Source organism: Pelobates fuscus, chromosome 9 (genome assembly GCF_036172605.1).
Source record: "Pelobates fuscus isolate aPelFus1 chromosome 9, aPelFus1.pri, whole genome shotgun sequence".
Taxonomy (NCBI): domain Eukaryota; kingdom Metazoa; phylum Chordata; class Amphibia; order Anura; family Pelobatidae; genus Pelobates; species Pelobates fuscus.
Window position 1 is genome coordinate 53,117,942 of NC_086325.1, and position 13,892 is coordinate 53,131,833.

The following is a 13,892-nucleotide window of genomic DNA, read 5'->3' on the forward strand; positions in this document are numbered from 1 at the left end:
ACAGTTGCAGTTTAGGTGGTCGGCCCCCCTGCCAGCAACGTGAATCAATGCATCTCTATGAGGACCATTCAGTGCCTCCATGCAAAGCATGGTGATGTTTAACACCACTGCTGCACACTGTGCAGCACAGACCCAGGAAGCACCTCTAGTGGCAGTTAGTGTATGCCACTAGATGTGTTCCTAGGCAGTAATGTAAATACTGCCTTTTCTGTGACACTAGAACAACTAGCTCTAGAGCTACAAAGTCCTATGAGGCAATCATGATCCCACGGATGCAGTTGTATAACAAATATGGGTCAAAGTCAACAGGGACTTAACAGGACACTTCAAGCACCATAACAACAACAACCAATCATAGTTTAAGGTGTTAGGAGTCCTCTGGCGCAGTTCCACTGTATTCTGTGAAGCTGTTTTAGCACGGTTTGACACTTCTATGTGTTTCCCCAAGGTACCCACACGGCTTTCGGTCTTTTCAAGCAGGAGAAGGCAGACACTAATGCGAGCAATTAAGCAATCATTCATTGCATAAGAGCGCCAACCGAGAGCTCTGCCAATGAATGAGCAGCTGTATTTAAACAAAATTGACATCCATATCCCCTGCTCCGAGAAGCCAGGAAGCAGTGCAGGTGCACCATATGTGACCCAGGTAAGTGTAAAACCATACTGAAATGGTTTGGCAAACAAAACCAAAATAAATATATAAAGGTTTCAGCACCAGTCTGGAGTGTACGTCTCCTGTGGCTGTGAAGACATTTCAGTTATATTACATGAGATCCTGAAGCAATGACTAGCATCGAAGGAACGAATGGTATGGTAACAAAACATTTGTATTTTACAATATATTAAAAAATAAATAAAATGAAAAAAAACTGTTTATTTTATAAAATGGAAGAACATGCAGGCAATATGTCATTCTTTTAAACAAACGTTGGCTTGGGTTTAGAATATCTCAGCCGGTGCAATTCCTTAAGACCTCCTCTGATAAATATAAGTGGCCCAATCACTGCCAAAAGTGGTTCAATTACACTTTTAGGCAGACTTACAAATCTTATGCAGTACAGGAAAACCAGAAAGCAGACAGAGGTAAATAGGGGTGAGGCCGTAACAAGGGACAGACAACTTACGTGATTTAGGGTAAGGAAGTCAAGTGGAGTTAAAGTTTTTTTTAAACCATTATGTAACTTGTTTGTCAACCAATCCCCAGATTAAAATGTAAAAAAAAAAATCAAAAAAAAAAAAAAAAAAATCACAACTTTGCCTTATTGGTCTACATTTTCCTTTTTGTTAATGTACAGGATTTTAATCAAAACAATTTAAAAAGAGATACACCATCTAGAGCAGGTTTTAAGACCGGATTGTCCACTCATTCCCTCGAGGGCCATGAGCTTGTCCGTTTCAAATCAACTAAGCAGTAACCACCAGATCAGGGGTTCTGAACCCGGTTATCAAGGGTAACTAATAGTGCAGGATTTAGGCTCTTCACAATTATGTTTCATTAGAAATACCAACAAACCTAAAACCATTGGTATACCTTGACGTCTGGGGTTAACAAACACTGCACTAGATCACTACACTATTTTATTGTTAATACGTTACCCAAAAGTCTGGCTTTTGAATGGCCTTTGAGGATGTGGTCAATCCTGCAAAACAGGAAGTGTGCACTGTCTTTTTAAGACAAGCAATAAAAGAATGACTGGTCATTAACCCCTTAAGGACACAACTTCTGGAATAAAAGGGAATCATGACGGAATATATCCGTCATGTGTCCTTAAGGCGGTAAACAAAGGCAAAACACATGCAAGAAATTAAGGGGCATGCAAGCAAGCAAGCAATTGCTGAAGCCTTTATTCTGTGCTGCCTAGAACTCAAAATCCTTGTTTTACATGCCTAGTCATATCATAAATTATTGTAAATGCTGACAAAACGTGCCAGCCTCTTATTTTATTAAAACATGCCAACTTGTACTGACGTTCAACATGGTAAACGTTTAAAGGGAGAATTATTCAACATTATCGGCAATTGAATCTACAAACATGCATATCTAAAAAGGGCAGTAAAGACGAGTGCAAGTTCATGTCATCCAAAACAAATTGATCAATTGCAAATACATGGCATCTGTACATTTTGACAAAGAACCTACATGTTCTTTATTGCAAACTACAATAAACAACAAATAGGAGTTATTTGTGACAATTTTTCCTGTTTAAAAATCACATCATACCAGAGAAAACACAATAAAAAATAACATACTCCTGGATAGAAAGTGGCATTAGACATTTTTAAAATCATGCAAACCTTTAGTATATTATGATAGATTCATTGATTTATTTTTTTCTATAGTAAATCTGCATACAAAGTAGAAGCCAAAATATGATCATATTCACAGCACGTGAGAAACTTAGTCACTTTAAAAAGCAATACTGATACTGCATTTACCAGCAAACCATACCTGTAATAAGAAAAGTTGAATATTTGTCTCAGAAAGACGTTATATGTATACCTGTACACTGTTAAAATATTAGAATAAATTACATTTTTTAGAATAGCCAACTGTCGAGTTGGGACACAATGGGTCCCCATGATGCTTCAGTGGGCCTCTCAATATTTAGAGGCACATCAGGTTTATTGGACTCAAGGCAACTGTACACAATACATGGATACTGAAACAGCCCTGACTTTCACAAGTAAACACTGTTAAAATCATATATAAAAAGAAAACAAAAAATGGGTCAAAGTGGTCATTTTAAAATTGAAGATTGGTTTAACTAAGAAAAAAACCCACTATGAATACAATTTAGAGCCATATCAAGAAAGGTTAAGAATCAATGCATTAGAGTAGACAATTGTCCATTGCAGGTGCAAGGGCACTCCCAAATCACAATTGGAATATTTAAGATCCTTAAAGGAACACTCGAGGCACCAAAACAACTTAATCTAAATGAAGTTGTTACGGTGCCAGGAGGCCCTCAGAGGCACTCCTACCTCAAGGGGTTAAACGGTTCTCGAACGGTTTAACCCCAAAGTTGCCTCCAGCAATCACAGTTCTTTACCGCAGCTTTCGGCTTCTGCAACATCTTTAAAAACCGACACTCTCTCAGCCAATCGTTGACTCCCAATTCACAAAAGGGAGTCAACGATTAGCTGAGAGAGTGTAAGATGATCACTCTTAGCCAATCAGCGCCACCCCTGCCCAGCAGCAATCCGCACTTCCTGAAACTGAAATTTCAGAAGCCGGATACCACGGTGGGGGAGCTGTGATTGCCGCTGGAGGCAACTTTGGTGTTAAACTTTTGGGGAACGATCCCCTTTGCACCCCTATGCTATGTCGAATATCTTCACTATTTCACTCGCCATTTGCATATGGACCGTATAGGTATCCGCAAGGTAGTTCACTCCAAACCCACAAACTCTCTCTAGGGATGGTTACATCTACTGTTCAGTTAGGGGTTAAGCAAACACATTATACTAAACAACAGAGGCTCAATGGTAGAATGCAGGTACTCCTTTTTATCATAGAGCTAGGTGACAGTCAGTTTCACACATACGACTCACGTTAAAAGTTTGTTTCTCCAAGCTAACCCACGTAGATCATTCTGTTTGTATGCTTCACATTTATAAAACTGTATGCTCTTACCTGTTTAAGAACAATTCGCATGCTCCCTTTAACGTAAATTGTATAAGAGCAAAGTTTACTATATAATGCCAACTGATCCGTGTCAAACTATGCTACATTTTGTAACAGTGGGATTATGGAAACCTATGTACTCCCTTCCCTTTTTGACCATCTTGTGGATCTGCGCGTACTGTGTATAACTGTGTGAATTATGCTACATTTGTTACCCCTTTACCCCCGTCCCCTTTTTTTATTTCTGTATCCTCCCTGTTATTTTTGTGTGAAATTCTTCAATAAAAATCAGACATTGAAAAAAAAAAAAAAAAAAACTTTTGGGGAACGGTTTAACCCCGGAAGGTAAGAGTGTGCCGGGGGCCTCCTGGCCCCATAACTTCATCTAGATGAAGCCGCTATTGTACCTAAGGGGGTCTAAACTATCCCTTTAAAATTAGAGAATTGTATTTTACAAAATAAATTCTCCTAATACAAATCTTACATACACATATAATAAAATTAATAAAAAATAAAAATGAAATCCCTTCTATTATCATTAGACTCATATGTCCTATGTAAAAAACATATGCATGAGTGTATGTCAGTAGATCCCAAACAGTCTGACATAACACAGGTCTATAGAAAAACACTGGTATTTCAGTATGATTGCAGTATCAAAATATTTAGATCTTGGTAAGACAGCTGACTAATGGCTTCCTTATAAACTTAACAGGCGCTAGAAAATGTATACCCAGTAAGCAAACCCCTTCATATTCTTTCATAGAGTTAAACATATTCGCTTGATAAAGGGTTCAAAACAGGGTAGGTAGAGCAATAGGCAACTGTCTGGAACCAGAGAGCCACATCTAAACAGGGACATGGCAACATGCTCTGGTTTTCTTTAGCCACAAGTCTCAAAATAAATGAGATACTGGCAGTCAGGAAGGCTTCTGATGTGATCACATAAAAGGTTTATACACTCAGAATACAGTTTTTAAGGAACACGCCACACACCTAATACAGGTTAGCTTGCGAGAATGCTCTATGTGAGAAGAGTGTGTCCTCTTTCCATTTTACAAAAAAGTGCAGATTTCTATAGAAATTGGCATTTTAATAAATTAACTTGCATACCTCCTAAGGGGCATCATCTAGAAGGGACAGTCCATACTGTGGACCCAAATCCTGCTGTCCCTCTTTTCTATCATAATGTCCCTCTATATTGTGTTCCCAAGTACAAGACAGAGCTTCACAGGGGGAAAAAAAACTCCCAGTAATATCTCTAATAAACTACAATAACTTTGTGTAGAATCCAGTCTGTGTAAATAAGATACATTGTTCTTGTCCTGAATTTTATTTTAGTTGTAAAAATTGTTCTTAGTTATTTAACTAAAATGTCTCCGATCAGCCCCACCCCTGGCCACGCCGCTACTCACACCTCTAAAATTAAAGACTGTCCTTTTTTGTTCATTTGAAATGTTGTTAGGTATGTAACCTTGTTACATTCCCCCGGCTGCGAGACAACCGGCCTGGTTACTTCCTGGTTGTTTATCTCAGTGGAGCTAAACTCAAGAGGCAGCAATTACTCAGAGCACCTACCTTGCAAAGACTTCCCATTGAACTACACTGGGAATTCTGTGATTGGACAGCCACAGAAAGTCTGGACGGGGTTAGAAGGGTAGGATTTGCAAAGACTGCAGATAAGAGATCTGCAGTTTTTAGATAATACATCAAAAGGAAAAAAAATTGCATAATTAAATGCATGCGTGCACTGGGGTATATCTACTAAACAGTGATTTCTTTAGTGTTTGGGCAGTGGAGTGTTTCTTTACTTACCATTGCAGTTATTATAAAAAAAATTATGTTTAAAATGAATTTAACGCTCATGCAAAGTTATGTTTGCTGTATACATCGTGCGCTGCCATTTAGAATTAGGCAACTGTGGGTAAGAGAACGACTAAAGCTGGAAATAGCAGGCTCTCACTTTCTAATGGCACAAATTCTAAACAATAATAATCGCTCATTACATAGCTTTCTATAAATACATTTTAACCCTATCAAAACCCAATCAGAAAAAACTATAGGACAGAAATAAAATCAAACCAATCAACAGCAGCAAAGCAAGACAACATACTGCGTGCTCTTGAATACAGTGTAAACCAACATAAGTGTTAACTGTTCAGGATTCAAATTTTAGGGGTACTCACCTAGGTACTATAACAAGTACAGGTGATTACAGCAGTTATAGTGCAATGACATTTTGGGTGCAATCCCTTTTATTATTGGAAAACCCAAGTAAAAGACTATGTCTCTGCAAGGATAACATTGTATCTGTACAAACCTTCCCAAATTCCGATGGCAACGACAAGCTGTGATGAGCACTTGGGCCCACAAGCCTGAGGCTCCTGAAGGGCAGGAGCACACATTGCAATAGAGTAGGATTTGGCCACAATAAGTCAATAAAGCATCCTAATTTAACAGTTTTGAAGGTAACAAAAAAACAAAACATTTTTTGGCAACACATACCAGAGGTATGCAGTACGTCCCTGGTGTCTGTTGTATTTAGATGAGCCAAAAGCAGATTCAGAGATTCGTTGTACTGCACTGGGGGGGAAGGGGTGATGTGATATCCTGTCATCAGTGTGCATCAGCATACCACCCTGGAGTGCAAATTACCTCTAAAGAAGTCCGAAAACGCACTATACAGCGGCAGGCAATCTTACTACAACACCTCAGATCCAGTGATGCTTACCCAGCCACAAACCTATTCCTATCTTGTAAGATACCTGCTAAGCATACTAGCTAGGGCTACCAATTAATTATTTAAAATCTATGGATTAAACATGTTACTGTAACTTATTCTGCTGTATGGTTAAAAAAAAAAAAAAAAAAGAAAAAACATGCAGAAGAAGAAAGGGAAAACAATCAACATTTGAAATCATTGTGATAACGTGAACACACAAAAACAAACAAAAAAAGACCATGCTAGAATCCAAATCATGGTCGGTGACCAGACACAACACCTTACTTCAAGGTGGCATACAGATTTCCTGAAGTAAATATTTGCAGTTTCCTTGGCCTTTAAATGGATATATGAATGTGCTCTTTTGCATAGGATCAAATTAAGCGGTAACATTGCGGTCCTTTCATGAAACTTCCCAAAGCATTTATTTCCATTAGCAATTAACTGGCAATATAAATTTGCTGCCACTACAGATGTGGACAGCAGTGGTTATGGTGAAAACACAAAATATACAAGCTCAAAGAACGAAGCAATATTTTACATAGAACAAGCACGTTTCAAAGTCAGAGCACAAATGCCACATGAAAACTGATTACTGAAAATACAAATTGCATCAGCTTAAGACACAAAATAGCAACACAATGCACCATTAAAGTGAGCTAAAACAAACAGAGCAAGCTTTAAGTGTGTGTCACATCACAAAAAGAAAACGTACTGGAGATCAAGAATCAAAATCTCAAAAAAGGACAAAAACAAAAAAATATTAAAGTGGCTCTGTCACTTCAAATGTGCCTTTCTCCTATAGTTTCCTTTACTCTTCCCCTTTCAGAATCTGTTCTTCTTTTCTTTATTTCGGATCTAATCGCTTTAAAACATAAGACAAAGTAGTGACTATTTTGCCTCATGTATTTTTCCTACACTTGTCTTGACAAAGGTTGGAGCTTAAAAGGAAACTATAGTGCAAAAAAAAAAAAAAATACTTTTTCCTGGCACTATAACTTCCCCCTCCCTCACCCCCTCCCCATATGGTTCAGTCACTAACCTGGGTCCAGCACTGTTGTCACTCGGGTCCATCATCGCTCCTACCCCCTGCCGTCAACCGGCAGGGTAGACCTAATGCGGATGTGTAGCAATGGTTTGGGTGACGCTGGAAGTCCCCATGAATAGCGTGAGGACGTCCAGCGTCCGTTAGGCAACCAAAAGTCGCCTAACAGCCTGGAAGTCCTTCTAACAGCTGTCTGGTAGACACCCACTAGAGGTTGAGTTAACCCTGAAAGGTAATATGACAGTTGCTTACAAACTGCAATAAATTACCTTTGTAATGTTAAAGGACCTGGGGGAATGCACCCATACCACTTCAATAAGCCGAAGCAGACTGGGTGCCTATAGTGCCCCTTTAAGGCAAACTTTGTTATCTTGAGTAGAAAGTGGAGCTTGCCTTGAGCAAACAGTTGTCATTTGTCACACTTGTCAGGCGTAGGAAAAACACATCAGACAAAATAGTCTCTGCTTTGTCTTCTCTTTTAAAGAGAAATAGATCAGAAATGATCAAAAGAACAAACTGTGAAAGACGAGGAGAAGAGTAAACCCTAGGAGAAAATTAGGTTTGAGGTGACATGGACACTTTAAATCAAAATCAATGTAAGTTGCCCTGAAGAAAATATTCTTCTTCGATAGATGTAGTCATGGTTTCTACTATGGTAAGAAATTAGCCCTTGCTTTTAAGATTTTGATACTTAACATTTACTTTTCAACACAACATAAACGACAAACTAGCAAGAGGCTGACTTGGAGGACATCGATATACCTTACCCTTATGTCAGGCCTTTTGTACACCTGTTAAAAATGCACAATAGTGCCAAAGAAAGAAATTAATTGGGTAGATGTGGTTTATTTTTGGAGTAATACCAGAAATATTGAAGTTTCGCATTGAGCGCGAGAGCAATACATTTTCCAAAATTACAATAATACACATGCATTATAAAACAGTACTGGCGTTCTGGGATCTTCACATTGTGTAATAAATATAGCATTAAGGTCTTACCAAGACATTAACTATGCAATTTCTTGGGGTTAGTGAAAGAAATCACACTTTGCATCTCTACTCTCTAACTTCGAGCGGCAAGATAAGCCGAGTGACAGCTTATCTCACGACTAAAGTGAGGGGGAACCAAGCACCATCAAATATACTGTAGGGAGGGTTGGTATTAGGGAGGGAGGAAACAATGGTGTATTGAACCAGTTATTTGGACTGTGAATCTGCAACCTACATGATCCCACAGGCTTATTCTAGCAGGTGTGCTCACGGCACTGCCTGCCAGAGAGGAAGCTCATTATGTCTGTCACCAGTTCGCAGTGCACACTGTCAACAACATTTTTATTGTTTTGCACATAACGCACAGTCAGTACGCAGCAGAGTTTCAGGCCGGCTAAGTCACGTGTCGGAGAAGTAAATACACTCCAATACAAGATATATAGATATCTCTGTATAGACAACGTTTCAAGCTAAAACGCTGCACATATAGTTCGCTTCCACCATGATCACTTCTACAAGAAAAAAGTGTCCACGGAGGTTGGAGTAATCTTTTAAGAATGCAGTTTATTAGACAGTGCCAAGCTTTGTGTACCCTGAAGACACCAAGGACAGTTCTGTTTTTAAGACCACACTTTATTACACTAGACTACACCTTGCTTTTCAAGCCTCAAGGGGCACTTTAATAAAAAATAAATTTAAAAAAATCAATATATTCAGAACCACTTCACTTACCCGGTAATCTCGAGATACATTTTCTGGTGGCACGGAACCAGAGATTTGACTGGATATTGTGGCTGCGATCAGCTGCTTGCACCACTCAACATGTGACCCAGTGGGACTGCAAAAGTAGAAGAGTAATACATAGATGATTTACAGCAATCTGAATCAGTTTCATTATGTTTGCCAAAAAACGTCATATCGGGCGAGGTTCAAAGAGACGGCATATCAGTTTGTATTTTCCAGGGCTGCAGGTTCTTCCCAATTTACATATCTAAACTCCTCAAGTACAAATAAACTTTCTAAAAAAAACGAATGCAAAGGGAACAGCCGCCTTAAAACAGAAATAGGCAAGGCTACTTTTTTTTGTGTGTGCAAAAGACCACCTATATTACGTGGTTGTTTGCATGTCAGAGCCCAAGGGTTGAGTGGGAAGAAAATGTACTTGCATACTTGGAAGATTTAGCAAAAGTCTTCTTGATGTCACTTGTATGCATTAGATAAGAAGAAGTGACTGTTGATGGGAACAACAAAAACACATTAGGCGGAAGAAGCTGACTGAAGTCACATTTTGACAGTCACCAACGTGTCCGTGAGACATTACATTAACATTGAAACAGCAGATACTGCAAACCATAAACAATCATTTTTTATCTGTCCAGTCAGATAGAGTTCCTAAATAAACTTGCTGGTTGTTCCCACCTAGTAGGTAGAAGCAACTAATAAAACGAGCTATAATTTTATGCCTTGTTTTTGTTTTAGTTGCAATAAAGGGGTAAGTAAAAATGGTAACCCAGATGTAAACCTGTCTGTCCACAATGATAAGTTTTACCACAATAAATAAACCTACATGAGGCCTAAACTTTCAACAGGGGTTTATGTAACTCACATGAAGAGTGGGCATTCAGATCTGGACTGCACATGCCGACCGTATACTTGAATATGCAAACCGAAAAGATGCACCTTACAATGATGCTGTACATATCAGATAAAAGCTTTGCCTTTCAGTAAAGGCTAGTGACAATCCAAAATTCCATAACTAATATTAGACTCAACCCAGGTCATTTGCTGTGCCTTCCTTACGGTATATAGTCCACCATGTACAGCCCAATATTAATCATGCATGCTACTTAAATACTAGGATTTTAATTTGAGTATTTTCAGGAGTTAATCTCTGTAAACTAATACATCAAAATTACTCCCCCATTTCAGTTGAAAATAAGGTTATGTAAACACTAGACAGCTTTTCATGGCTTATGTGCCCAGAATTAAGAGAATGGAAAACAGTACTGAAGACACGTCACGAAAGATAGATCAGAGTTTGTTTGCATGTTTTGAAAATCTACTTGGCAAGAAATGTGTGCATTAATGCCTTTCCGTTGGTTAAGCAAACGGAAAAACTGCATCCTAATGTTTACTTGTCAAGAACAATCAAAGAACGTAAGGGAAACAAATGCTTCTTCTCCCGGTTACATCTGCACTTAAATCTTACATTCATGTTCCCAGGAAGAGATTAAGAAATGTTTTTTTAGGGCGGTGAACTAAACTCCATATTGATGGATGATGCAATAAAAATTGAAACAAAACATTAGGTAAAAATTATAATTTTTTTTTTTTTTTTTTTTATAAAAAGGATGTCCCTTGGAATGTGCAGCTTTTGCAGGGCCCCGGATGTGGCTGGCTGTGCATTCTCAAACAATTCTTGTCATTCTACGTTTGAATGGGCAGTATGGAGATGACGTTTATTAGCCTTGAGTAGTTTCATTCACAAAGGCACGAATTGAGCTACTTTGCAAGCCAATAGATGCAGGAATGTGACTTCTTTTAGCATTCTGAGAAGAAAGCCAAGCAGTTCACACAACCTTCAAGAATGATTTTTAAAGCATATCGGTTTCATCCCAATATAAAGTACTGTGATTTAACCATGTGTCTTGCAATCAGTTGTTATTTAAGATGTAGACAGGCATATTGAATTGTCTATCTTGAAAAATTGGCACTTTTATAACATAAGAAAAATTGACCTGCCGTTAATCCAGAGTAGACAAAAATTATTCAAATAAATAGAACACAACATGTAAAGATTATGATAGAGTCATAGAGAATAAGAGAGTGTACCAGAAAATATACAAGGGAAACACAGAGTTCTAGTCACCTAAATATTATGTGTATTGAATTGACTAGGGAAATACATGTTTAGGTCAATATTGCCAATGATAAAAAAAAAAAAATCTCAGAGGCATCCTCTCCTTTTGTCACCTGCCAAGATCTGTCACAGCACAACAACTTTGCAACAAGGGTATTAAAAATAAGAAAAACCTGAACTGGTTTGCATTTGACAATTAACAAGAGTGTACACAGAGAAAATGGCATTTAAATTCAAAACAAAATATTAAAACAATTAAAAAGTATTTGCTGTTACAGTCAAACCTCTCATTTCTTTCCCAATCTATCTACAGAAGTCTCATACATTGTGCATACATTATACACCCTCAGAGTCAAAAAAACCCACAACATTTAACCACTAGTATCTGATGCTCAGACAGATGTAGAAACAATACTACACAACAGCTGGAGAGCCTCGGGTTATGACAGAGATGGCTAATGTCTGACAAATCAATACTAATGCTGTTGATGTCTACATTCCCATGCTGCTAATCCAGTCAAATAGCCTGTCCAGCATTATTGAAATAGTAGTCTACAGCAGATGACGTGTGTCATGCCAGGCATAGCACCATTAACACTGCAGAAATCTAACATAGCACTACATTGCAAAAACAACTCTCAGAGTCAAGAACATTTAACCCCATGAACTGCTAATGATGCTCAGGCAGCGAGCCTGGACCAAAGCCTGCCAAAAGCTGGATAGCCACAGGTTATGGCAGTGATTACCAAGATCTGGCAAAGGTGATGTCAAGATTGGCTATATCTTCACACCCCAGCTCTACATTTTCCACAAAGCTAATCAAGACAAATAGATATTGGAGTATCCTACAAATGGAATCCACAACAGGTCGCTGGCTGGGTATGATGCATGGGTACCACTCCAATGATGCACACTATCTGAGCCCTGGCTGGGTATGATGCCATGGGTACCACTCCAATAATGCTCACTATCTGAGCCCTGGCTGGGTATGATGCCATGGGTACCATTCCCATGATGCTCAGTGTGCGAGCCCTGACTGAGGATGATGCCATGGGTACCACTCCCATGATGCTCAGTGTGCGAGCCCTGACTAAGGATGATGCCATGGGTACCACTCCCATGATGCTCAGTGTGCGAGCCCTGACTGGGTATGATGCCATGGGTACCACTCCCATGATGCTCAGTGTGCGAGCCCTGACTGGGTATGATGCCATGGGTACCACTCCCATGATGCTCAGTGTGCGAGCCCTGGCTGAGGATGATGCCATGGGTACCACTCCCATGATGCTCAGTGTGTGAGCCCTGGCTGAGGATGATGCCATGGGTACCACTCCCATGATGCTCAGTATCTGAGCCCTGGCTGAGGATGATGCCATGGGTACCACTCCCATGATGCTCAGTATCTGAGCCCTGGCTGGGGATGATGCCATGGGTACCACTCCCATGATGCTCAGTATCTGAGCCCTGGCTGGGGATGATGCCATGGGTACCACTCCCATGATTCTCAGTATCTGAGCCCTGGCTGGGGATGATTCCATGGGTACCACTCCCATGATGCTCAGTATCTGAGCCCTGGCTGGGGATGATGCCATGGGTACCACTCCCATGATGCTCAGTATCTGAGCCCTGGCTGGGGATGATGCCATGGGTACCACTCCCATGATGCTCAGTATCTGAGCCCTGGCTGGGGATGATGGCAGTGTTGCTGCTCCCTGTGACCCCCTCTCCCCCCATACCTCTCCAGGGTCTCCACGCTGGGCTGCCGGGAGGTGGTTATAGAGGGGGGCGCGGATGGCCGGGGAGGTTTCCTGGCTGGAGGTGCTGCACTCCCTCCTGCAGCCGCAGACTCCAGGACCGGCAGCTTGTCCATGGGATGTTATGTTGGCTTCCTCCCCCCTCCTCCTCCGGATGCCCGGGCTGTGCTGACCTCCTGTCCCCGCTTATCGCACCGGAAAGGCCGGATTGGAGGCCTCGCTTCCTGCCTGTCAGATTGGGAGTCTCAGGCTCCGCCCCCTTTCTTTACAACACAGGAAGCTCGTGCTGCCTCTCTGCTCCCTCCCTACTACCGTCTTAAACACGCCCACAACGTGTAAACCCCGCCCACTGCCCGTATAACGACGCCCTCATTACAACATAACCCCGCCTCCAGAATACATAGATTCCCTGCACAGCCTGCCATTCCATCTAGCTCTCCACCTCCCCCTGCAGGGGCTGCCATTCCATCCAGTATTCCACCTCCCCCTGAACAGCCTGCCATTCCATCCAGCATTCCACCTCCCCCTGCACAGCCTGCCATTAGATCTAGCTCTCCACCTCCCCCTGCAGAGGCTGCCATTCAATCCAGCATTCCACCTCCCCCTGAACAGCCTGCCATTACATCCAGCATTCCACCTCCCCCTGCACAGCCTGCCATTCCATCTAGCTCTCCACCTCCTCCTGCAGGGGCTGCCATTCCATCCAGCATTCCACCTCCCCTCCCCCTGAACAGCCTGCCATTCCATCCAGCATTCCACCTCCCCCTGCACGGCCTGCCATTCCATCCAGCATTCCACCTCCCCCTGCAAGGGCTGCCATTCCATCCAGCATTCCACCTCCCCCTGAACAGCCTGCCATTACATCCAGCTCTCCACCCCCCCTGCAGGGGCGGCCA

At 41.1% G+C, this 13,892-nt stretch overlaps 1 protein-coding gene across 4 annotated transcripts in view; it reads right to left on the bottom strand.

Annotated features, from left to right (window-relative positions):
- Positions 1 to 13,264, bottom strand: part of MTMR1 (myotubularin related protein 1) — a 72,766-nt gene extending 59,502 nt beyond the window's left edge. For 2 of the 4 annotated variants that reach the window (XM_063431970.1, XM_063431968.1), the window contains exons 1-3: positions 12,979 to 13,264; positions 9,115 to 9,220; positions 8,160 to 8,183 (exon numbers count right to left, since the gene is read on the bottom strand). In XM_063431970.1, coding sequence (XP_063288040.1) covers positions 8,160 to 8,183; positions 9,115 to 9,220; positions 12,979 to 13,112 — 264 coding nt within the window. In that variant the 5' untranslated portion in view covers positions 13,113 to 13,264. The remainder of the gene's footprint in view (positions 1 to 8,159; positions 8,184 to 9,114; positions 9,221 to 12,978) is intronic. The other 2 variants (XM_063431969.1, XM_063431971.1) reach the window with 2 other exon arrangements.
- Between the last annotated feature and the right edge of the window lie 628 nt (positions 13,265 to 13,892).